The 26,203-nt window shown below is 34.7% G+C and overlaps 3 protein-coding genes across 4 annotated transcripts; 2 read left to right on the plus strand and 1 right to left on the minus strand.

The window, feature by feature from the left end:
- Positions 1-238: 238 nt before the first annotated feature.
- On the plus strand, positions 239-6,093 carry LOC104107354 (serine/threonine-protein kinase D6PKL1-like). The gene is made up of 3 exons (XM_009616132.4): positions 239-398; positions 1,409-3,681; positions 5,120-6,093. Exons 2-3 carry the CDS (start codon positions 1,595-1,597, stop codon positions 5,949-5,951), a joined length of 2,919 nt encoding a protein of 972 aa, XP_009614427.1. The 5' UTR covers positions 239-398; positions 1,409-1,594; the 3' UTR covers positions 5,952-6,093.
- A 2,182-nt stretch (positions 6,094-8,275) lies between these two features.
- On the minus strand, positions 8,276-12,272 carry LOC104084507 (growth-regulating factor 3-like). 2 transcript variants are annotated; one of them, XM_070195030.1, is made up of 4 exons: positions 11,869-12,272; positions 11,563-11,757; positions 10,471-10,789; positions 8,276-8,901 (listed from the first exon to the last, which is right to left on the minus strand). In XM_070195030.1, exons 1-4 carry the CDS (start codon positions 12,074-12,076, stop codon positions 8,505-8,507), a joined length of 1,119 nt encoding a protein of 372 aa, XP_070051131.1. In that variant the 5' UTR covers positions 12,077-12,272; the 3' UTR covers positions 8,276-8,504. The 2 variants fall into 2 exon arrangements, with proteins under 2 accessions (XP_070051131.1, XP_070051130.1); XM_070195029.1 differs by having other exon boundaries at positions 10,471-10,801; positions 11,869-12,269.
- Positions 12,273-13,455: 1,183 nt separating this feature from the next.
- LOC138904417 (uncharacterized) lies at positions 13,456-13,821 on the plus strand. The gene has a single exon (XM_070192915.1). The coding sequence runs from the start codon at positions 13,456-13,458 to the stop codon at positions 13,819-13,821; it is 366 nt and encodes a 121-aa protein (XP_070049016.1).
- Positions 13,822-26,203: the final 12,382 nt, after the last annotated feature.

The following is a 26,203-nucleotide window of genomic DNA, read 5'->3' on the forward strand; positions in this document are numbered from 1 at the left end:
TTATTAATATACAATTTATTTAAATCAGAAATCTTACTTTTTCTTTTTTAATTCTATGCTCAATCAAAATCACCACATAAATTGAAACTAAAGAAATATGTGAAATTAAGAAAATTGAAAGTTAAAAAATAGAAATTCGAACCCAAAATTAAAAAATATATATGTGGGACCCGTTTTACTAGCAGGGAGTGGAAGCCCACATGTCCTCTATACACTCCAAGAAAGGACCATAGATGTTAGAAAAATATACAGAGAGAAAAACAGAAACAGCACTCTTTTCATCTCTCTTCACTGTATTGCTATTTCTTTCTCCTCTCTCTTTCTTCTTAGCATTTCTTCAGAGTATTGTTTGTGAAAGTATAGAGCTTTAGATCTCTGGTTTTCATCATTTTCTCAAGGTAAAATGCCGTCTTTTTATTTTCTTGATTTGCTATTGTGTTTTGCTTTGAACTTTTGCTCATTATTGATGCTCATTATGTGTTAAATCTTAAAGGGTTTGTCCGTAAAATGTTTGTTCTGAGTTTAACTTCCTTGCATTGACTTTTAAGCTACTCAATCTCTCGTTTTTTAAAAAAAAAAAAAATTAATGAGTTACTTTAATTGCTTTAGGATTTGTACTAAAAATTGCAACCTTTTTAGGAAGTTGGGAAAAATAGTGAAGGAATTTGAAAAATAAATCCCACTTAGGAATATCATTTTTTTTTCTTGAAAGTTGTAATCTTTATTATTTTTGAGTAATGGGGTTATTTTAATTGAAATGGATCTATGCTTGAACTGAGTGTTTCTCTATTATTGGATTTGGCTCATTGTATGATGAAAAGTTGATGGTTGGTCTTAGACTAGATGATTTCATATCTCATTAGGGGTTGTGCAATTTTATGGGATGCAGGTACTCTACAATATCAGTAACTTTGATTAAACAGATTTGATGGCAAGAGTTACTTTTGTTATACATGGAATGTTGGACCTCAAACTATAGAAAATGCTTTTTTGGGATCATAGAATTGGGATTATCTGAAGGGGAGCCTTGGAGCAACGGTCAAGTTGTCTCTGTGTGACCTATAGGTTACGGGTTCGAGCCGTGTAATGAGCCACTGATCCTTTCCGTGTGGCCCTTCCCCGGACCCTGCGTGAACGCGAGATGCTTTATGCACCGGGCTGCCCTTTTATAAAATTGAGATTATTTGCAAATGTTCTTGAAAATGCTTATCCAAATTATTAAATTTTGAGCTTTTCATTTGCATTCTCTGTTTTATGAAAAGCTTGTTCATTCATTTCTTTATTCTTGTGTTGTGGTCTAAGAGGTAATAGTATTTATTCTGGTTTAATATATGTATGAGTTTGATTAGTAAGGAAGATTGCTGGTGGTGCTTTGATTATTAATATAGATCTTCAATTGTATTTACAGGGTCAAGGATGGATATCGAAATGACTGAATCAAACCGGAGTTCATGGAGCTTAGAAATTTTGTGCGATGTGATGAATGATGCCACGGTCAGCATGGTGTTTGGCTTTTGAAAGATGGTTCAGATCAAGCTTTTATGATTTACCTTTGAAGTGCTGAGTGCTTGCTCATTTGTCTAATTACCAGCAAATGATGGGTTCATTTCGTGGCAATTGTGAAATTGTTGAGTCAAAGGATGAGCATTCCAAAAAGTTTCATCAAGCAGTTGAACCGGACAGAAAGCAGAAGCCACCTCTGGTTAGAAAAGGAGCCAGTAAATTCTTAGAAGATGATATCAATCAGCTCTTCGAAGCAATCAATGTAAGAACATCGAAGAGTCTGGATTTGACAGATAAAGTTAGAAGAGATGCCTCAAAAAGGCCAATGAGGGGTGGTGGATCTCATTCTCCGGTAACAGGGTTTTCTGATCCACTTTCTCTAAAGCAGGCACTTCGGGGTTTATGCATTTCTCAGGCGGCAGAAATGGCTGCAATGAAGCGATTATCAAAGCCGCCAGGTTCTCCTAGTGTTCTAGAAGCTGGACGGATAACATGCTCTTCGCGGTTTGCAGATACAAGTGAAAGCATTTCAGGATCTCTCCACAAGGTGCTCCATAAACCCCAAGAACGATACGTGAAGTCAGCAAACCATAGTCCCCTTTCTTCTCCACGATTTGCCATTAAATCATCCATCGGCATGCACCAGAATGGGAGAGTCGTACCAGCAGAGAGCACGTCTAGCTCTGTGCCTCATCATATTCAAGAGGCCAGGCTAAAGTCACCAGGTCAAAGTGCCCTTTCTTCTCCACGATATGTTAGTAAACTGAGTATTAAAAGTACAGAGTCCACGTCCCACCAGAAAGATTCTCCACAGCCTCCAGAAGCCAAGATGAGGTCAACCAGTCAAAGTGCTCTCTCTTCACCTCGAATTGGTGATAAACCAGTAATTAAGTGGGCAGAATCAATTTTAGTGCAAAATGAGAAGACAGGACCCGCGGATAGCATTTCAGGCTCTTTCGACGTGATGCCTCAGTACCTTAAAGAGCCCATGAAGTCCTCAAACCAAGGTGCCATTTCTTCTCCTAGGTTGGTAGCTGTACAAGCTTTACAGATTACAACTCCCGGTCTCCATGAAAATTTGAATCAAGCATCAAACAACCATGAGATGAAATCACTAGGAACTGCATCAACTAAGGGAAAAAACCAAACTGCAGTTCCTTCCTCATCTTCATGTGAGTCTAGTAATGTTATATTGATGTCTGTACCAAAAAGATCGCCAGATAATCTGAAGAGAAATGTGGTGACATCGTTTAGAGTAGCAAACAAAGCAGCTCTAAAGCTGAGACGGAAAGGCAGGTTGCAGACGGTGCCTTCGTCAAGTGTGACAAGAGGCAACAAGGAGACCAAATCAACAAAAAGCACCAATCATTCCGTAAAGCCTCCAGTCAAAAACAAATATCTTGGCAAGAAGAAATTGAAAGAGGAGGCAGCACTAGCATCTGGCACTTTTAATCTATGCTATGAAATAAATGGTTCCACAGAATCACCTAGTCAACTTATCTGCCAGAGATGCCAGTGCACTCTCGAGGGTGTGGGGAAGGAATCTAATAAAGAACCCGCAAAGCAAATCTCTGGATGTATGACCGTCGAAGCCAGTGAAAATAGCATTAGCTGTGCTGCTAATGGCTACGACAATGTCGGTATTCCTGTCTTGAAATTCAACAAGACATCAAAATCTAGGGAGCAAGGAGAATTCTCTCAAAGCTCAAAGAGTAGTATTGGTGATTATAGTACTAGCACAACTATCAGTGAAGAGAGCAACCTAAGCGGATCCTTTTCTGGGAACAGACCGCACATGTCTAAGGATGGCAGGTGGGAGGCTATCAATCAGGTGAGGAAACATTATGGATTCTTAGGGTTAAGTCACTTCAATTTATTGAAGAAGCTTGGTTGCGGAGACATTGGCACTGTCTATCTTGCTGAGCTGCTTGAAACTAATTGCTTGTTTGCAATAAAAGTTATGGATAATGAATATCTGGCCAGAAGGAAAAAAATGCCGAGGGCCCAAACTGAAAGAGAGATTCTACGAATCCTGGATCATCCTTTCCTACCAACACTCTATGCGCAGTTTACTTCAGACAATTTATCATGTTTAGTTATGGAGTTCTGCTCAGGTGGTGATTTGCATGTCCTTCGGCAGAAGCAGCCAAGCCGATACTTTTCTGAGCCAGCAGCAAGGTATGATGTGCTCCAATGCAGTAGATCTTACTTAACGTTAATCATATTTGTGGATGAAGCTTTGCTGGAAAATACCTGTGAAAAATGAAGTTTTCTTTGGAAATAACTTGGTTCACCATAAACATAACATTTAAAGACTTCTCTTTCTTTTGACCTGCAAAATTTCATTAGTTCAAATGGGTTGATGTATGGGTTAGTGTTTATGCACTCATTTCTAATATGATATGCCTACCCTCTCTTGATTATCGCCCATCTATAGACCCATAAGATTTTGGCTTCCCATAATTCAGACACCTCTAAGTCTCGGTGGGCTTAGACTTGCTAGTAACTTTATTGACTCGAACAAATTAAGGCTAGGTAAGGCATGACCATAGGACCTATCTATATGTTGTAGCTATGAATGAGATAAGATAAATTCTTTTAATACACATGCATTTTCTGATTAGGTATATCCTCTTTCCCTCACCAATCAACCCTCCCCTCCTTCCTTCCCAAAGAAAAACAAAAATTTAAAAGAAAACACTTGTGTCAGAACTGTGCTTTTAAAGGCTGAATGGAACTTATTTGATTGGACTTCTGTTCGTGGTTCTCTAGGTTTTGTTTAATTTGTGTTGATGCAGTGTCAAAATCTGGATTCTGCAGAAAATTGATCAATAGTTTCAGCGAAGACATGGGAATTTTACATGGAAATGAAGAACTTTGGGCTGCTGTTTAAAAATATTGGCTTGCTTTGGTAGCTATGTCTTTATATACTGTTGGAAAGATTAAAAATTCTGGCTTGCTTTGGTAGCTGTCTTTTTAACTGTAGGAAAGTTTAACGAGCTCTGTCTTCAGCATAAAAGACCCTTCCCATATCACAAGACTACTAGCTTAACGGATAATTTTAATTCTTCTATGGCCCAGGATTTTTCTCACTAGTTACATTAGACACGTAGTACTGAGTTTAGGTTCTCTTATGCATGAGATATCAAATATCTTCTCCGTTTATTGGATGCTACTTGTTGAATTGCCATGTGGATCTATCTATTGACCAGTCGATATGTCAACATCATAAAAGACAGATGGCTCCTCCCCCTCCCCCTCCCCCTCCCCGCAATTCATTATCATGACTTAGTGGTTGTGCTTTTCCTAACTTGGCTGAATGTACAACTCAGTTTCAGCCGAGTTTTTGTGGCAGCTAGTAATTATATTCCGCATCATGAATATTTATCTATAATATTTAAGCAAAAATGAATTGTACATTATCTTAACCAGGTTGAGAATGTACAAATCAATTCCAGCCATGCTTTAACAGAAGCTAGTAACTTTATTCTGTATCATGAATAATATCCACAATATTCAAACTTAGATGAATTATTCATCATCTTATTAATCATTTCGCTTCCACATCCGTTTATGCGCTAGTCATTAAGATCGTTCTAACTCATTGTAATTGCAGGTTTTATGTTGCTGAGGTCCTCCTTGCTCTGGAGTATTTGCATATGCTAGGAGTTGTTTACCGTGATTTGAAACCAGAAAACATTCTAGTCCGAGAAGATGGTCACATCATGCTTACTGATTTTGACCTCTCACTCAGATGTTCTGTCAATCCCACTCTTCTTCAATCATCCTCATTAGGAATAGAAGCTCCACGGATTTCTGGTCCATGCGCAGGATCCAACTGCATTGATCCTTTTTGTGCGGGTCCATCATGTCAAGTTTCTTGCTTTAGCCCCAGAATTTTTCCTGGCTCTGCAAGAGTAAGAAAGCTAAAAGCTGAAGCTGCATCTCTTAACAGATCATTGCCTCAGCTCGTGGTGGAGCCAACAGAAGCTCGGTCCAACTCATTTGTTGGTACACATGAATACTTGGCTCCTGAGATCATTAAAGGAGAAGGCCACGGGAGTGCTGTTGACTGGTGGACTCTCGGTGTTTTTCTTTACGAGCTTCTATACGGGAAGACACCTTTCAAAGGTGCTGGAAATGAAGAAACTTTGGCGAATGTAGTTATGCAGAACCTCAGATTTCCTGACAGCCCGATTGTCAGTTTTCAGGCAAGGGATCTTATCAGAGGGTTGTTAGTAAAGGAGCCTGAGAATCGATTGGGAACAGAGACGGGAGCTGCTGAGATTAAGAGACACCCTTTCTTTGATGGCCTGAATTGGGCACTGATACGCTGCGCCATTCCACCTCAAGTACCTGGAGTTTCAAAAGTAGCTTTTCAGGAAAAGAGCAAAAAGTTTCTGGAGTATAGTTCAACAGGAGAACATCTTGAATTTGAGCTGTTCTAACAATACTGGCGTTTACTGTCTGGTTGTGATGTATCCTTTGCTCCTGTCCCTTGTTGAAACAGATATCTAATTTATAATGTAAATTGTCAAGAACAACAAGTGGTTCTTATCTACATCACGAAAAAATTTTGCTCAGTAAAAATTACTTAGCATATTGGATGCTGTAGTCTGCTTGATTATGCCATATTACTTGGATTTCTTTAGCTGATGTGTCTGGGAAAAATGCACCTAGTCTCCTTTAAGAGCCTAATAGAATAAGATAGGGAAAAGGCATAAGTGTTTCCCACCCATGACCGAAGTTCCAACTACACACATATTCTTTACGTGGGTCTTATTACTTTCTTGAACTATTCTAAAGTGGAATAAATATCTCCTTGAAATGTCATAACCAGATTTTTCTTGGGAGGTGAAACACACTCGTCTGCCATGTGTATATTTTATTACTCTCTTTTTTTTCTCTCAATTATGTTTCTTATTTTGATTTATTATTCTATTCTTTCATGACTAATAGCAACACCATGACATCACTGAATATCAAAATTTTAATTCTCCGATTTCGATTTCGGTTTAGAAGATGATATTTCCATATGATAATTTTTTTTGTCGTCGTTGTTGAATTATTAAGAAAAGGACTGTATATTTTCGAAAATAAGAGGGAAAAAATGTTAGTTTAAGTTTATGTCATAATTAATTAAGTGTAATATCCAATAAAAAGATGACACTTGTACATATAAACAGAATTAAAAATGCTTTTCAATGGTGACTTTGTAATTTGGGGGAGAAGAAAAGTAAAAGACAAAAGATTAAGAAAAGAAAAAAGAAAGGAAAAACACTAGTGAGTAAATTTTTGGGCTTCTCTCTCTTAAAGAGAGTGAAATACACCCAATTTGCCATGTCAACATTTAAGGTGACAATAATTTCACTTCAAAAACATTCAGGGGATAATAAGATCTCATAAAAAAAAAATGTGTTTGTTGGAACGGTCATAGATTGGTGGTACTTATGCTTTTCCCCGAGAGAATAGAGGATATGCCCTCTTTCTCCCAAACTTCATATAACAAAGGTGTTGGTCCAATTCCCCTATGCATGCGCTATTGTTTAGAACAATAAAAAATACTAAAAAATAAAATATGTGACAAAATTATTGTAGAAGGTGAAGGTGCGTATAAGAATAGTCTTGATATTATATTTATGCATAGAAGGTCAGCGATATGTCTAAATACTGGCTGAATCATATGATATGGAGAATATATTTCAAATGATTTTATGTAATTTTCCCACTTTTGGCTGAAAATCTTCTTTCTTTTAAGAAATTTTTTCAAAGAATTTAATGTAATTTAACTCTTGAAAATGATTCCATTAAGGAAAAAAAATTTATTGGAAGATAATTTTCGTCATACCAAATGCTAAACAAGCATGTACGCATGAACCGTCTCCAGTTAGTTGGCGTAGTTAACTATATTGCATTCTGTAGATTATGATCTAGACGATCGACTGATTAGCAGTATCAGATCAAGTAATTAAAGAAAAGTTTTGAAAGTATATATTAGAATATTGACATATTATAACCCAAGATCAAACATGATATTAAGATAAAAAGTAAATCTAGATTAGCAAGAACGGTTGCTTACCTATTTGAGCCATATCGTGGATTGACGAAGGACTAGGTCTTCCTCTTTATTACCTTTTCTCCAATATGGTGGCGTCAATGGGATAACTATCAGTTCTAAAATAACTCAGAACTAGAGATCGAGGGGTCTAACTGTAATTAATGAAACCCTAATGAACCCTCCTATTATTGCCCTCTTCGGGTTGAGCCTATACTCATCGCCATACTAGACCCACCAAGCACATAGAGTGTACGACACAATAACCAATTATCACATTTATAATTGAGCTCACGTTTATAGACTATCATCAAACCCAGATATTTAAATATAAATAAAATATTTAATAATGTAAGCCCTTTTTTCTTATAGTATATTCATTCTAATTAAAACAGAGAAATATATTGAAGTATTATTGTGACATATTGAAAGTATTCATTTTTTTTCTTAAGCTGCGATTTGAGTCATACTATGTTAAATTATCTAAAATAGAAATATAATTTTAATTTATGACCCTTCGAATAAAATTAGTTAACATGATATAAACAACGACTGCCTAAATTCGTTCCTTAAAAAATAGTGGAAAAAATGAATACAAAAATAAGAAAATTTGAAGGTAAAAGAGGCTGTAGGCTTGTCCAATAATTTGGGCCATGAGGCAGGTTCGGTTGAACCTAATTGTTATGGGAACTGTACGTTCACTAGTAAAGTTCCAAATACATCAAATTGATGGTAAAATTAACCAAAATGCATATAACTTTGGTTTACAAAATAGCCAAAGCATTCATCATATCATACAAACTCAAACCAATAATTTGTACAGCTGATAGTGAATGCTCAAGTGCAAAAGAACAGTAAACAACAGCACAACCAAGGAAAACCAAAAAACAAAAAAAGGGCAGTCCGATGCATTTAGCTCCTGGTCAAATGACAGCAACATTACCAGTTATGTCAATGACGTGCTACCTCGTGGCAACTGATGCAAAACGCTGGTTGGGGACGAGTTAGTCGTCGATGACCTTAAGGCCTCGGCAAGTGGCCCACCACCCATTGAAGTTCGCCATGCAGACCGTTGAACATTACCAACTTGAGCGTCAGTGTTATAGCCATCTCCGCCGGTTGAGAGCTTCAACGAGAAGTCGGACGAGGGGTTTCCGGGCATTGAAATGGAGAGGCTGGTAGCAGAAGCTACTGAGCTTGAGTTGCTTCCAACATTGTCAACTTCTTGAAGTTGGCTAGGCCAATCATCAAAAAATTGGCGGAGGATTTGCCCACTGGATTTGCCATCAGAAGATACAACATCTTTTTGGGCTTCTAGTGGACCCTTTTTGGACTCAGATGGCCTACAAATCAACATCATGACAGCCCAGCCCAAATCAAGCAGGGGACAAATTGAAGTAAAAAGCTGTAAAAAAACATCTAGTACATAGGGAGGGGAACCTTTTTAATGTACAAATAAACATGGCAAAATCACTTTTTAACCCGTGTGAGAAACTATTTATATTCGGTAGCAGCAAAAGTGTATAAAATTTGTATATATTCTGTATATAACATACAAAAATGTATATATATATATATATATATATATATATATATATATATATATATATATATATATATATATTTTGTATATTATTTTGAGAGCGACTATACAGTTTCATTCCCTCCAATAATCATAACAGCTGGATAGGGTGAAATCTTATTACCCACAAACAAAAAAGTAGCAGCACCATGTGGGGTACCTAGAAAGAAAAAAATGAAAGTGGGCCAAAACAATCTTAAATAGATTCTAAAAATCCAAGAATAACTCAATAAGTGGACCTTGCCAATCAATAAGGCAAAAAGGAAGAAAAAAATAGGATAAAGGAAATTAGAGAAAATGGAATTATTTGATCAAGGTTTAATATTAGATTTTCTCCCCGTTGGGAGACAAGCATCACTTAACACTTATATACAAAGATGTCTCTTTGGAGGTGGTAGGGAAAAAAAGAGAGGATGGGGAAGAAGATAATAATGAAGGATATTTGTTGGTCCTTTTAAGAAAAAAAAGGTAAAGTTCAATGCTTTAATGCATAATTGAACTTCTTGTCATCTCTCTTTTGTAAAAACCAGTAAAGAGAATCTGCACAAAGTAACACTTTGTACTGAGAAAATGAGTTATTACTAAAAAACAATGAATAGGAAGAACAATAATTTCAGAAACTTGCACATAAATCAGTGTATATTTCACAAGATAAAAACTAGATTAATAAACTGAGATCAGATACATTACAGTCTTCCAAGAAATGGCAAATCATTCCCATGTCCAAGGACCAAGACTGCCTTTTCCTCCCCAAAAATATAATAATAATAATAATAGTAATAATAATAATTCAACTTCAGCCAAAATAATTTGGTTCAAGATATTTGTAACTTTAGAAAACTTCAGAGATTAATTTTTTTTCAAATTCCACCATTCTATTTCAAGAAGGAATATACTCCCTTTAAATTTATCTCAAATTATTTGTAGTTTTAAAAACTCAAGACAAAATTAATTATTTTTTTCTCAATTTACCCTTAGTAGTAAAAGCTAGAAATGGCACATAAATAAAATAAATATTTAACGAAGAGAGATTATATGTTACGACATAAATAAGGGTAAAATAGTCAAAATCCCTCATAAATAATATTTTATTAAGAACGTGTAAAAGAGAAATTTTATAAATAATTTGAGACAGAGAGTTATTTAATTAATTAATTAATTAATTAATGCAATCAAATGATTTTCTTAATTGATGTGCCAAGATGTTAAGGTACAGATAAAAAGAACCAGAATGAGTAATAAAAAAGCCATAACAAACTGCAGAAATAATGAACAAAAAAGACACCAAAAAGAAGATTAAACGAAACCTTAAACAATTCAAGAAATATACCTTTGATTGAGATGAAGAGTTTGAATGGAAGGTGAAGGTCCAGATATAGAAAAATGAGTAGCAGCAGCAGCAGCAGCAGAATGGCCAGCCATTTTTGCCAAGTTTTGGTGAGAAACAGTAGTACTAGTGTTGAGTTTACCACCATTAATGGCAGGTGTGGGAATTTCCACAGGCTTTCTTGAACGGCTGCGGCCACGATGAACGTGGCGCTCGCAGTATTTCTGGCCAGCCACAACATCCCTTGAACATCTCCATTTCTTCCCGTCTGTTCTACGACACCTCCCTGGTTCTGGATCCATTGCTGCTCTTCCCCAGTAACCTGATTGCATCACTTCAATGAAATTTACATTAATTTGTTGATAATTCACTTCTATATATTCTTTGAGCTCAAGCAGAAAATATAAATGAAATGATTTAATCAATAGTAGCAGGTAAACTAGTCTTATTTCCCAGGTTATTAACCCTACTTTTTTATGGACAGTTAAATATAGTTGATTAGGACACCTGGTGCATCTTACTTTACAAGATAACTTTAGCCTTGATTAGGGCTATTATATTATAGGTGAAATAGTCTAAAGTACTTTTGCCTTATCAAATTAAAGAAGTTAAACTCTGAATGAAAACATCATTTATAACAAAAATATGCCAGAAATATTTTTGGAATGCAGTAGAAGTACAGATCGGTTGAGCTCATTAACCTAAGCTTATACCTGTATATTAAGAATAGTTTCATATCAACCACATGAAGGCATTAATTAACACTGAGGCATTTGAATTTGGATTTGTTTCTTTAAGGGAAAAAATTGGTCCAAAAAGTAGGTAAAGAAAATACTTCTGGAAAAGAACTTTATGTTACTAAAGGCTTTTATATTGTGTTTATATAAGTCAAAGTAATAAGGTTTTCAAAACATTGGCAAAGGACTTAGAGAGATACAGATCAAGAACAGAAATTTAGGAAGTATATTCATTTTCCAAATGTTTAAAAACCAAGAAAATAGCAAAGAAGTCAACACACACACACACACACACCAAAATGAAGGGCAGAAAGGATTATTATTTTCCCAAGTAAACTAAAAAAAGAAAGCAACTTACAGGTCTGTTGGTAATGAGGATACTGTTGAAAGGGATGAGAGAAGTAATATGAAGAAGGAGAAGTGATAATGCTTTTCTTAACAAGATGTAGGAGTTCAGGAGGAACAGGTGCACCCGCTATAAAATGTCTATATATCAAAGCCTGCAGTTCAAGCTCCTGCCACTGGCCCAAGCTGAAGTAACTACTTCCCATCTCTATTCCAACAAAAGCAAAAAAAAAAATTAAAAAAATCACATGTAATACCTAACAATAAAAGCTCAAAACATTACTTGGAAGCAAGAAAAAAACATAAAGTTTATTCTTACTGGGAAATTTGGTAGGAGTAGTGGTTGTTGAATCTGACAATTTAGTTGTTGGTTCAGATACAAACAATGGAAGAGCAGAATCAGAATCAGAAGCAGAAACAGAGTCGAAGTCAAGGTGAAGTCTTGGTATTTTTGCAGAAGAAGTTGGTGTTTCTTGTTCTTCTGACTCATGTTGCTGGTTTCTCCATTGCTTCAGATTGAAGTCCATAGAGAGAGAGATGGGATTCTTTTTTCTTTTTGTTTTGGCTCTTTTTGTTATGGTTTTGATTTACTATGGTTTTATTACTGGTACGAAGATAAGAAGCATATTAATGTGAGGGTGTGAAAGTGAACTTTGAAGAGATCGTTTGGAGAAGCTTTTTGCAGTGACTTCTCTGTGGACCCTTTTATAAATCCTTTGCACTGGGAAACCCTGCAAAAGTGGTATCAGGCCTTTAATTTACTACTAATCATAATATAAAGGAAACGGGTGTTGCGGAGAAGCCATTTGTGTTTAAATAAAAGTTGTCTACTCAACTCCTACCCACTTCAAAGTGGTATATATCATGCTTTTAATTTATCACTAATCATACATGTTGGTTACGAGTTCTTCGAGTCATAAAAACTGTCATTAATGTTTACATAAGATAGATTATCTACTCAACTCCACTACAAAAATGGTATATATCATGCCTTTAATTTATCACTAATCATACATACATATCACGAGTTCGAGTCTAAAAAGTCGTCATTAATATTTACATAAAGTAGGTTGTCTACTCAATTCCTTCTTAATGCAAAAGTGGTATCATGTCTTTAATTTATCACTAATCATACATACTAGTCACAAGTTCGAGTCATGTAAGTTGTCATTATGTTTACACAAGGTAAGTTGTCTACTAACACCTTGGGGTGTGACTCTTCCTTGAATCAAGCGTAAACATAAAATGCTTGTGCACCCGGCTGCTATTTTTTTATACCATAAAATGGTAAAAGAATTCCGCTACTAATCAGTAGTCTCGACTATCATTTTTTCTTTTTGGTAATTAATTAAACTTTATTAGTAAAATTTAATTTATGTAGAGTACAAAAAAAATACTATGATCCCGGGATAACTAATTTCTGGATTAGTTATACCATGATTTTATCTCAACCAAACGTTGGATAAACCCATCTCAAATTTAATCTCGGGATTAATTATCTCATATCCTTCGTACCAAACGAGCCCAGGACATCATGCCTCAAGTTTTAACGCGAAATTTTCTTTGATACATAGTATTATAACAGTTGGATTTTGCATCTGTTACTGCTACTGTTTTCTATAATAATTAGTTATTTAGTTTTAGGAAGAGTATGCTAGAAGAGTCTACTACTTTATTTATTTGGCTATTTAAACCCATATGATTAATAAAATTTTAGAGACGGTTTTTTCAATCCTATTTTCAACCTTCTTGCTGCTTGCATATTTTTTCTAAAATCCATAACAGTGGTATCAGAGCCTCCATTGATCTTGACGGATCTCTGAATTCGCTGAAAAATAATCAATTTCAACCACTTTTAAACCATACGCATTTTTATCCATACCGATTTTTAACCAAATTTTTAACAATGGAAAGCAGCGGTCTCTCTTTGAATACCCCACAAACTTTCACTAGTGAAAACTATCAGATTTGGTCAGTGAAGATGGAATCTTATCTTGAAACTTATGATCTATGGAAAGTTGTAATAGAAAAAAAACTTATACAACCACTTCCTGCAAATCCTACCCTTGCCCAAATCAAAGCTCATTCAGATGAGATAACCAAAAAATACAAAGCCAAAACTATAATTCAAAATTCAGTTGCAGATTCAATCTTCTCTAAAATCATTGCATGTGAGACAACAAAAGAGGCTTGGGAAACACTCAAACAGGAGTATCAAGGAAGTGAACGAGGCAGACAAAATCAGATTTTAAATTTGAAAAGAGATTTTTAATCTCTTATGCAAGATGATGAGACCGTCGCTAAGTATTCTGACCGAATTTCTTTAATTGTCAATAAAATCAGATTACTTGGCGAGGATTTCAAAGATGACAGGATAGTTAAAAAAATTCTTGTGATAATTTCCGAAAGATTTGAATCCAAAATTTCTTCTCTAGAAGAATCTAAAGATCTCTCTACCATCTCTGTTGCAGAATTAATAAGTGCTCTTCAAGCACAAGAGCAAAGAAAGGCCTTCAGAAAAGACAAAGTTACCGAGGGTATTTTTTTATGCGAAACACCAAAAAGAAAAAGTCGATTATCCTTATTGAAAATATTGCCAAAAGAAAACACACTTAGAAAAATTTATTGGTGGAGACCTGATGCATTATGTAGAAATTGCAAACAAAAAGGGTCATGTTACAAAAGTGTGCAAGTTCAAAGATGCTCATGCACAAGCACTAATAGCAGAATAAAGAATTGAGGATGACCTCCTTTAGACTGCAGCAGTAGAAGTTAGGAAGAGTGTTGGATTTTGCATCTGTTACTGCTACTGTTTTCTAGAATAATTAGTTGTTTGGTTTTAGGAGGAGTATGCTAGAAGAGTCTACTACTTTATTTATTTGGCTATTTAAGGCCCTATGATTAATAAAATTTTAGAGACAGTTTTTTCAATCATAGGGCCTTAAATAGCCAAATAAATAAAGTAATAGACTCTTCTAGCATATTCCTCCTAAAACTAAACAACTAATTATTCTAGAAAACAGTAGCAGTAACAGATGCAAAATCTAACACTCCTCCTTGCTTCTGTTGCTGCAGTCTAAAGAAGGTCATCCTCTCCTTCTTCTGCTATTAGTGCTTGTGCATTAGCATCTTTGAACTTGTACACTTTTGTAACATGACCTTTTTGTTTACAATTTTCCTCAAACTTTTTGCTGCTTGCATATTTTTCTAAAATACATAACAATAACCCATTATAAACTTTCTACAATACAACTCCAAATAATCCAGCTAGTATGTTCTGATGAATGGTTGAACCATAAGAAAAATTAATATTTGAGACAATTATGCTGGATTAACAAACTCATTATTAGAATTAAATTCCCTTTAGTAAGTCAAAAAGTATAGTGATCGATCTTAATTAAAATTTGAGATTGAATCCTCCGGAAGAACCCATGTAAGGAGCGATTTTTTTTAAAAAAATTAAATTTACCAACAAAATTTTTATGACTTTTTCTCCTCTATACTATTATGATTGTACGTATTCGCCGTGAGTTAAGTATCTATCCGAAACATCCTCTCAACCTATATAAAATAGAATTAAAGATTACGTATTCATTATCTTTCCAAACCCAACTTGTAAATTATACAGAGTATATAGTTATTGTTATTGTGGTTACCGACAAAAAACTGAAATTGATTGGAATTTCAAATGGATACATAAAGCAAAAAAGAAAATCTTGAGCCAGTGAGCACTGGAGAAAAGTAAAAGAAATGAAAAAAGCTTTTAGGTAAGCTTAGGCACTTGAGAGAAAGACAGTCAGACAAGACAGTTGAGAGAAAAGAAAAGAACACGACAGACAAAAATATAAGTATTAAAAAAATTTTAGGTTGTAAGCTTCTGCAGACTCTCTGTCTGTAGCTGTAAGTATTGGAAAGTGAACCCTAAAAAAGCAGTTATGACTAATGAGTAGGGTTTCGAGGCTCAGTTCTGGGGCCTTCTGTTTGGGGCTCAACAACGCCAACTTTTTCACCATTTTATTTATTTTGGCTACGAGTCAAGAACTGAAACATGAGAGAATGTGAAAGACAGAAAGAGAAAATATTAAGGAGCTGACAATTGCAACTTCTATTTCAGCCATATATTCAGACTTTGTAAAAATTTCATAAGCAGTAACAAAGGTTTGGTCAGATGGAGGAAGACGAGGAGAGCAGGTGAAATTTAATATTAATTTCACTTTGGAGTTTGGAGACAACAATAAATTTAACTCTGCCAATGATACATAGAAATAGTAAACTGAGGGAAAAATATTTTGATCAATAGAATGGAAACTTTATTCACAGACAACTAAAAAAGAATGTGTTAACCATATTTGTGTGGTATTTCCTGTCACAAAAAGGAATTCGCAAAATTTTAATGCCTAAACACTGATACACTTTGGTTATATTAGGTACCTTGTCATAATAAGAAAAAGGAAGAAGATATGGGGGTTGGACTATTCCTTTTAGTTTTAAGTTCAGAAATGTGGTATATTTTTATAAGGAAAACGTTACATTTTGGTTGTATTTTAGAAGAACATCAGTTTCGCTCTTTTCTAATTATTTTTTCTGACTCTTTTAAGAAATATAATGTTACAATTTGTGTTATGTAATTGGCATAATACTCCAAAATTCGTGGAAGCGTTATAGCAAAACTCTTCTCTTTTTTCTCTTTTCTAACCTCACTCCATTTTTACTTGATCGTTTTGCGTAAAAATATTCAAGAATCATATAACATAAATAGTTCAAAGGAACTTTTACTTTAAGACCATATTTTTCAGTAATTATCAGTTTAAAAGTAGTGTCTCAAAATTTGTTAAGAAATTGTACAATAAGCTTATGTTGCACTTTCGATGGAAGATTCCTTAAGTTTGTTTGAACTTTTCTCCAGCTTCCAAGCACTCTCCATATTAATATTAATTTAAAGTAGAATTAAGAAAAGAAAATGATGTTCTTAATTAGTTACAATAAATATAATCACAATTATCAAGATATTCCCAAGTCTCGCAAAGTTAAATGTTTCTCTAGGTGTTACTTATTAGAGATAAGATTCATAAGCTTTGGGCCGCTAAAACTAGGATATTTCAATCCTCCACATGTATGACATGATAATGGCGATTGGGGAGCAGAGTCTATACTCGGTAAATATCGAATTATCATATCGTAATAAAAAATTTTGGTATTCGATATGATATTTGGTTTAAGTATTTAAAAAAATTAGTATTAAGTATGGTATTTAGTACTATTTTAGAATAAAATATTAAAATACCGATATAGTATCGAAATATATATTATATTACACAATACACATTTTATTAATTATAACATAAATATAAGAAATCTAAAAAATTTTATTTTCTAATTTCATCAATTAACTTTAAGCAATTAACAAAATATTCTCTAAGTTTTCTCTCTCTAGGTTGGTATTTGTTATTTTTGGACAAAACTTTTATCAATAAATATTTTTAGTTTTGTACTTTTGAGTACTTTAATTAAGAACATTACCGTTTATGACTTTATTCTCTAGTTAATACTCAAACCGAATAAATCGAAGTTACCGAACCGAATAAATCGAAACCGAAAGGAGAAACCGAACCATACCGAATTTAATCAGGTACGGTATTGGTATAACATTTTACGAAATCGAATACCAAAAATATCGAATCGAAATATCTAAATACCGTATCGTACCGTACCGTACCGACCGACGAACACTCTTATTGCCCAGTGTGTCAATTTCTAACGATTATGTTTTATGCAAGCTCAGGGGCAAAGTATATATTAAGCCATGTAGTTTATAAGAAAAAAATTAGAAGCGTTAATTGGCTACTTATAGTAACTAACATGATATTACAAATTAAATTACAGTAAAAATCTTTTCATTGATATTGCACATAACTTCAATCTTCTTCCTCATATCATATATATATATATTTATACATGTTATTTAATACTGTCAATCAAATGTTACGTTAGTTATGCGGTCGAACAAAAATTGTACTATTAACTTGTGTAAAATTTAATTCTTGAATAATTAAATCCAATTACAAATTAATTAGAAAGGGTAAGGAAGTAATTGAAAAGATGCCAATAAGTGGAAATATTTATTGATCCAAACATATGAGAGAAGTGTCAGAAAATCAGGTGGTGGGAAGCAGAAATTGTAGGGTGTTGTCCATTTCTCTTTATGTTCGCGTGGATTCAGTTGATGTGACCAACTAACGTTTTCTAAGTCACTGTTCCCTTTTTTTAAAGCGAAAAAAGGTCCAAAAAAGACCCTTGAATTGTTAAAATAAAGCAATTATGCCCTTCCCTTTTGTTTTGAGTACAAATTTATCGTTGTCGTTAGAAAAATGATTCATATTTGTTCTTCCTCGTTAATAGACTTCATAGCTCGCATTAAAATAATACTATATTTTTTCCTAGCTTGGAATTATGTTTTAAAAAAATCTCACAAGAATCTATCTTTTTAATCAACAAAAACTCAAAATAAGCACACCGGAAGATATCTTTTAATAGTTAATTTGCCTGCATTAATGACTTATTTGATTCTCAATGTTTTTCAAATTACTCTCTTTACCTTTACCTTATCTCAACCAAACGTTGGATAAACCCATCTCAAATTTAATCTCGGGATTAGTTATCTCATATCCTTCGTACCAAATCGAGCCCAGGACATCATGCCCCAAGTTTTAACGCAAAATTTTCTTTGATACGAAGTATTATAACAGTTGGATTTTGCATCTGTTACTGATACTGTTTTCTAGAATAATTAGTTATTTAGTTTTAGAAAGAGTATGCTAGAAGAGTCAATTACTTTATTTATTTGGCTATTTAAAGCCATATGATTAATAAAAATTTAGAGATAGTTTTTTCAATCCTATTTTCAACCTTCTTGCTGCTTGCATTTTTTTTCTAAAATCCATAACAATGGTATCAGAGCCTCCATTGATCTTGACGGATCTCTGAATTCGCTGAAAAATAACCAATTTCAACCACTTTTAAACCATATACATTTTTACCCATACCGATTTTTAACCAAATTTTTAACAATGGCAAGCATCGGTCTTTCTTTGAATACCCCACAAACTTTCACTGGTGAAAACTATCCGATTTGGTCAGTGAAGATGAAATTTTATCTTGAAACTTATGATCTATGGGAAGTTGTAATGGAAGAAAAAGTTATACAACCACTTCCTGCAAATCCTACCCTTGCCCAAATCAAAGCTCATTCAGATGAGAAAACCAAAAAAAAAAAGCCAAAACTATAATTCAAAATTCAGTTGCAGATTCAACCTTCCCTAAAATCAATCCATGTGAGACAGCATAAGAGACTTTGGAAACACTCAAACAAGAGTATCAAGGAAGTGAACGAGGCAGACAAAATTAGATTTTAAATTTGAAAAGAGATTTTGAATCTTTTAGAATGCAAGATGATGAGACCATCGCTAAGTATTCTGACCGAATTTCTTTAATTGTAAATAAAATCAGGTTACTTGGCGAAGATTTCAAAAATGACAGGATAATAGAAAAAATTCTTGTGACAATTCCCGAAAGATTTGAATCCAAAATTTCCTCTCTCGAAGAGTCTAAAAATCTCTCTACCATCTCTGTTGCAGAATTAATAAGTGCTCTTCAAGCACAAGAGCAAAGAAAGGCCTTCAGACAAGATAAAGTTACTGAGGGTATTTTTTATGCGAAACACCAAAAAGAAAAAGTTGATTATCCTTATTGCAAATATTGCAAAAAGAAAACACACTTAGAAAAAATTTGTTGGTGGAAACCTCATGCATTATGTGGAAATTGCAAGCAAAAAGGGTCATGTTACAAAAGTGTGCAAGTTCAAAGATGCTCATGCACAAGCACTAATAGCAGAAGAAGGAATTGAGGATGACCTTCTTTAGACTGCAGCAATAGAAGCAAGGAGGAGTGTTAGATTTTGCATCTGTTACTGCTACTGTTTTCTAGAATAATTAGTTATTTAGTTTTAGGAGGAGTATGCTAGAAGAGTCTACTACTATATTTATTTGGCTATTTAAGGCTCTATGATTAATAAGATTTTAGAGACAATTTTTTCAATCATAGGTCGTTAAATAGCCAAATAAATAACGGCAAATGGCCAAATATACCCCTGTACTTTCGAAAATGGTCTAAGAATACCCCTCGTTATACTATTGGGCTATATATACCCTTCCCGTCATACTTTGGAACAAATATACTCTTATTTTGGATGGAGTGCCACGTGTCAGCACCAGATGAAAACAACCCATTTCTTTTTTTTACCCTATCCGTTTTAAAAAACCCACCACCCGACCCGTTTTAAAATTCAATTTTTTTTTTAAAGCATATATTTTGTAAAAATTGGAATTTTTTTGTAAAAACTGTAAAAAAAAAAATAAAAAAAAAAAGAATTTCCAAAAAATATATATTTAAGTCTTTTCAGTTTTTTTAAAGATTTTTTTTTTGTAGAAACTGAATTTTTTTTTTTGATAAAAATGCTTTAAAAACTGAAAAATATATAATATGTAAAAATTGGAAAAAAAAAAAAGAATTTGCAAAATATATATTTTTCAGTTTTTTAAAGTATTTGTTTTGTAAAAATTAAAAAAAAAAGATTTTGCAAATTATTTTTATTTTTTAAAAACTATTGCATTTGTAGTCCACTGCTTTAGGAGAGTCCTTTTTTTAGTTTTTTTTTTTCAATTTTTATAAAAAAATTACTTTAAAAAAGTGAAAAATATATATTTTGCAAATTCTTTTTTTTTTCCAGTTTTTACAGAATATATATTTTTTATTTTTTAAAGCATTTTAAAAAATATTTTTTTTTCAGTTTTTACAAAAAAATATACTTTAAAAAAACTGAAAAGACTTTAAAATATATATTTTGTAAATTCTTTTTTTTTTTTTTTTTACAGTTTTTACAAAATAAATTCTAATTTTTACAAAATATATTCTTTAAAAAAACTGAATTTTAAAATGGGTCGGGTGGTGGATTTTTTAAAACTGATCGGGTAAAAAAATGAAATGGGTCGTTTTCATCTGGTGCTGACACGTGGCGCTCCATCCAAAATAAGGGTATATTTGTTCCAAAGTATGACGGGAAGGGTATATATAGCCCAATAGTATAAATAGAGGTATTCATAAACAATTTTCGAAAGTATATGAGTATATTATTTGGCCCTTTGCCACTTTTTTTAAAGCGAAAAAAGGTTAAAAAAGACCCTTGAATTATTAAAAATAAAGCAATTATGTCCTTCCGTTTTGTTTTTGGTACAAACTTACCCTTGTCATTAGAAAAATAATTCATATATGCTTTTCATCGTTAATAGACTTCATAGCTCGCATTAAAATAATACTATATTTTTTCGTGGCTTGGAATTATGTTTTAAAAAAATCTCACAAGAATCTATCTTTAATCAACAAAAACTCAAAATAAGCAAACTGGAAGATATCTTTTAACGGTTAATTTGCCTGCACTAATGAATTATTTTCAGATTCTCAATGTTTTTCAAATTACTCTCTTTAGCTCTACCTATTTTGTTGTATAATTTTTATTTTTTCCTAATTATTTTTCATGGGTGCTTCAGCTTTGAACAAACCCAAAGATTAAAAGAATTATAAAGATGACGATAATAATAATAATAATAATAATAATAATAATAATAATAATAATAATAATAATAATAATAATAATAATAATAATAATAATAATAAAGAAGCTCCAAGTCTTAGACTTTGTGGAGATTTGCAGAGAAATGAAAGTGTTAGTCGAGCTCAATTGCGAGGGAAACAGAGAAGATTTTGTGAAAATGAATTCGTGTGTATAGAAAGTGTACTGTAGCTCCTATTTATACAATGTGTATCCTCTTGCCACTAATTTACAATTGTACTCCAACTAACTATAACTAACTACTAGCTAACTATAGTATAACTAACTTCTTGACTTCTTAATTAACAGTCATTACTGATCCTTGCTAATTACTAATCTACCCCTGTATACACTATGTCATGTAACACCTATTACATCACTCCCCCTCAAGCTAGTGGGTGTGAACACATTTAACACTCCCATCTTGCCAACTAAATAGTCATGTTGTGCCCTTGCTAGGCCTTTTGTCAGAATATCTGCTATCTGATCTTTGGATCCCACATGCTGTATTTTCACCAAGCCTTCTTGTATTTTTTGACGAATAAAGTGACAATCTATCTCTATGTGCTTTGTTCGTTCATGGAACACCAGATTAGCAGCAATCTGCAGTGCTGCTTTGCTGTCACTATACACATCTACTGGGAAGGTGACTTCAACTCCTAACTCCTTCAAAAGTGTTGTTATCCAAACTAGTTCTGATACTGCACTTGCCATGCTTCTATATTCAGCCTCAGGTGAACTCTTTGATATTGTATTCTGCTTCTTTGATTTCCAGGAGATCAAAGATTCTCTATACTTGATCACAAAACCAAAGACAGATTTCCTTGTATTTGGGCAAGATGCCCTGTCTGCATCACAGTAAACACTCAGCTTTCCCGATCTTCTGCTACTCAACAAAATTCCCAAACCTGGTTGCCTCTTGATATATTTCACTGCTCTTTTCACTGACTAGCTGTCTGCATAGAAAAAGAAATATTTGGTCTTGTTAAGGTCAGGTACAACAATTTTCCAATCAACTTTTGATACTTCCCTTTATCTTCAAGGAGTTGATCATCTGTACTTCCTATCAACTTGTCATATTCAGTGACTGTGAGCTTCATGTTTGCTTCAAGTGGTGTCCATGCTAGTTTTGCAGCTCCCGGCCCTATCTATGATATTATCTCCAATGCATATTTCCTTTGGTTTACCAAAATTCCATCTTTTGATCCACTAAACTCCACTCCTAGGAAGTATTTGAGCTCACCCAAGTCTTTTATCTTGAAGGCTTGATGCAGTGAGTTTTTGGTATCCTCTATGAGTTTTAAACCGTTTTCAGTGACTAGCATATCATCCACATAGATTAGGATGGCCACTGTATTAATTCCTTCATGTTTGATGAATAATGAGTGATCAAGATTGCTTTGACTGAAACGAGACTTGAGTAAAGCATTAGTCAATTTCAAATTCCATTAGCGACTAGCTTGCTTTAGCCCATAGAGGGATTTAACAAGTTTGCATACCATATTAGGCTCCCCCTGACTTAAAAATCCCTAGGGCAACACCATATACACTTCATCATGCACATCACCTTGCAAGAATGTATTGTACACATCATGTTGATGGACAAACCACTGTTGAGCAGCTATAAGTGTAAGAATTGTCCTTACAGTGGCTATCTTGATGACTGGTGAGAAGGTCTCAGTGTAGTCTATCCCCTTTTGCTGGTTGTAACCTTTTGCAACTAATTGTCACGACCCCAATTCACCCTCCGTAGGGTTTCGTGATGGCACATAGTCTCTAAGACTAGGTAAGCCTAATAATTTACGGAATCAATGAATGATAAACTGAACTCCAATCTCAATACATGATATATAAATATAAAACTGCCATTCAAATAACTACAACTCCCAAAACTCGATAGAAACAAGTCACACGCTTCTAAGAACAAATGCTAAGTGTCTCTATACATCAGAATCTAAAGAAAATAAGAAAAACAATATAGTAAGGTTAGAGGGGGGACTCCGAGGTCTGCGGACACTGGCAGATATACCTTGAAGTCTCCACATGCAGTCCAACTCACTGGTATCTGGTCTGGTGGAAAGAATCTGGATCTGCACAAAACGATATGCAGAAGTATAGTATGAGCATACTACAACGGTACCCAGTAAGTGCCAAGCTTAACCTCGGTAGAGTAGTAACGAGGTCAGGCCAGGGCCCTACTGGTTTAAAAGAAAAGTAAGACATAAGATATAATAATATTTTGAAATGACTAAGAATTTAAACAATAAAAAGTTTCAGAAAATATCAGCACGGTAAATAGAAGTAAACAATAGGGGCACTCCCGAGGTACCGCCTCATAGTCCCAAATGTAAATATGCAAGACAGGGGAGGGGATCTCCCGAGTAAACGCCTCGTAGTCCCAAAGTAAATATGCAGTACATGGGATCTCCCAAGTTAACGCCTCGTAGTCCCAAAGTAAATATGTAGTACAAGGGGAATCTCTCGAGGAACTGCCTCGTAGTCCCAAAGTAAATATGCAGCAGGTAATCAAAGGAAACACGAATTTACAACAAGAATCTTACAGTTAAAGATTTAATTCAAACCAAGGAAATTAGGAAATTCAACTAAGCATGTTGCAAAAATTGCAAGTAAGAGTTAAGGCACGTAGACATGCGATACTAGTCTAAACATGATCATTACATATGCTAAGACAACTCAGTAAATGAATTTTAAAAGGAGACAACTCAGTTAAGGAATTCAAAAGATGACAAATCAGCAAGAACCGAATTTTTCATAATCAGCCCGTGTACGCACTCGTCACCTTGCGTACACGGCACTCACATATCACAAATTGTTACAATAATACCAAATCCTAAGGGGATTTCCCCCCCCCCCCCCCCCACAATGTTAGACAAGTCACTTACCTCAAATCTCGCTCAATGAATCGGTAAGAATGTCTTTCCCTCGATGTTCTGACTCCGAATAGCCCAAATCTAGCGAAAAGTAATTATATATCATGAATACAACTACAAGAAACTAATTTAGTCATAAATTTACGACGTTAGCAAAGAATCGAAAAATCATCCCAAAAAATCGTCCCAGTCCCACGTCTCAGAATCGGGTAAAAGTTACAAAATACGAACACCCATTCGATAACGAGTTCATCCATACCAAAATTACCAAAATCCAACACTAAGTCGCCACTCAAAAATCCAAATTTAACTCTCCAAATCTCTAGCCTCAAACTCCCAAATTCCACCTTAAACACACACAATCTAGGTAGAAAAATCGATGGAAAAATATGATTATTGATCAAAAATAAGTACAAGAGACTTACCTCTAGAAATTCCTCGAAAATGCTCTCAAACATCGCCCTAGACCGAGTTTGCAAAGTCCAAAATAAGAGAAATCACGAAACCCTTCGGTTTTAAACACTGCCTAGGGGTTCCGCTTATACGGTCCACTTAGCCGCACGTGCAGCACCGCTTTTGCGGAAAACACAACCGCTTCTGTGGTTAACCACTGGAGCTGGACCTTCACTTCTGGGCTCTTCACCCTCGTATCTGCGCAACCGCAGGTGCGGAACTCCCTTCGCACCTGCGCACTATCCGCATCTGCGCCAGTCTTCTCGCTTCTGCAAGGACATGACCGCATCTACGTGCTCAGCTGGACATCCCCAATTCCGCTTCTGCGGCTCGAAGGCCGCTTCTGCGGTGTCGCATCAGCGGCCCAAAATGCGCAGGTGTGATTACACCAGACACAATAAAGATTCAGTTATGCTCCAAGTCTAATTTTTTATCCGGAAACCACCCGAGCCCCCCGAGACCTCAACCAAACACACCAAACAGTTCTAAAACATCATACAGATTTAGTCGAGCCTTTAAATCACATCAAATAATGCTAAAAACACGAATTGCATATCGATTCAATCCTGATGAACTTTAAAACTTTAAATTTCTACATCTGACGCCGAAACCTATCAAATCAAGTCCGATTGACCTCAAATTTTGCACACAAGTCATAATTGACATTATGGATCTATTTTAACTTCAAGAATCAGAATCCGACCCCGATATCAAAAAGTTCACTCCCGGTCAAACTTCCCAAAAATCATCATATTCCCAACTTTCGCAAACTGACGCTAAAATGACCTACAGACCTCCGATTCAACATCCGAACATGCTCCTAAGACCAAAATCACCCTGCGGAGCTATAGGAACCATCAAAACTATATTCCGGAGTCATATTCATATAGTTCGAACTACGGTCAAATCCTACGACTTAGACTCCCTTCTTATGGACTATGTGTCCCATTTTACTCCGAAACTAAAGACAAATCCTCCCGGCAAGTTACATAACCACAAAAAAGAAGTAGAGGGAGAAATAAATAGGGTTTCGGGACTACTACTCTCAAAACGACCGGACGGATCGTTAAACTAATCGAGCCTTGAATCTTTCAATCTCACCATTAGCCTTGAGCTTGACCTTGTATACCCATTTGCATCCTATTGGAGTTTTCCCTGGGTCAATTGAAGCAATTCCTAGGTGTGATTGTCTTGTAAAGCCTGTATTTGTGCTCTCATAGCATCAACCCACCTATTATCCTTAGAAACCTCCAAGAAGGAAGTAGGCTCTGCAATAGAAGAGAAAACTCCTAGATATGCTTGATGAGCTGAAGATAGTCTGTCATAAGACAGGTAATCACTAATAGGATAGATAGCTGAATTGGATTTCCTGGTGTTAGTGATATAGTCAGATAACCAAATAGGCTCCTTGGTTACCCTTTGAGATCTCCTGAAGGGTTCAGGAGCAGTGATGACAGCAGTAGACTCAGGAGGATTATTTGAAACAGGTGAAGTATTTAAAGCTGCAAGAATATCCTCATCTGAAGGAAGAGGAGTATCCACAGGTAGAGCAGGTTGTAATGTATTTCCATCATCATCAAATTCTGCAATAGGTGAGGTGTCTAAAAAGTTTTCATGAGCTTGGTTTGCAGGTGGATTGATATCTT

This window comes from Nicotiana tomentosiformis, chromosome 2 (genome assembly GCF_000390325.3).
Source record: "Nicotiana tomentosiformis chromosome 2, ASM39032v3, whole genome shotgun sequence".
NCBI lineage: Eukaryota > Viridiplantae > Streptophyta > Magnoliopsida > Solanales > Solanaceae > Nicotiana > Nicotiana tomentosiformis.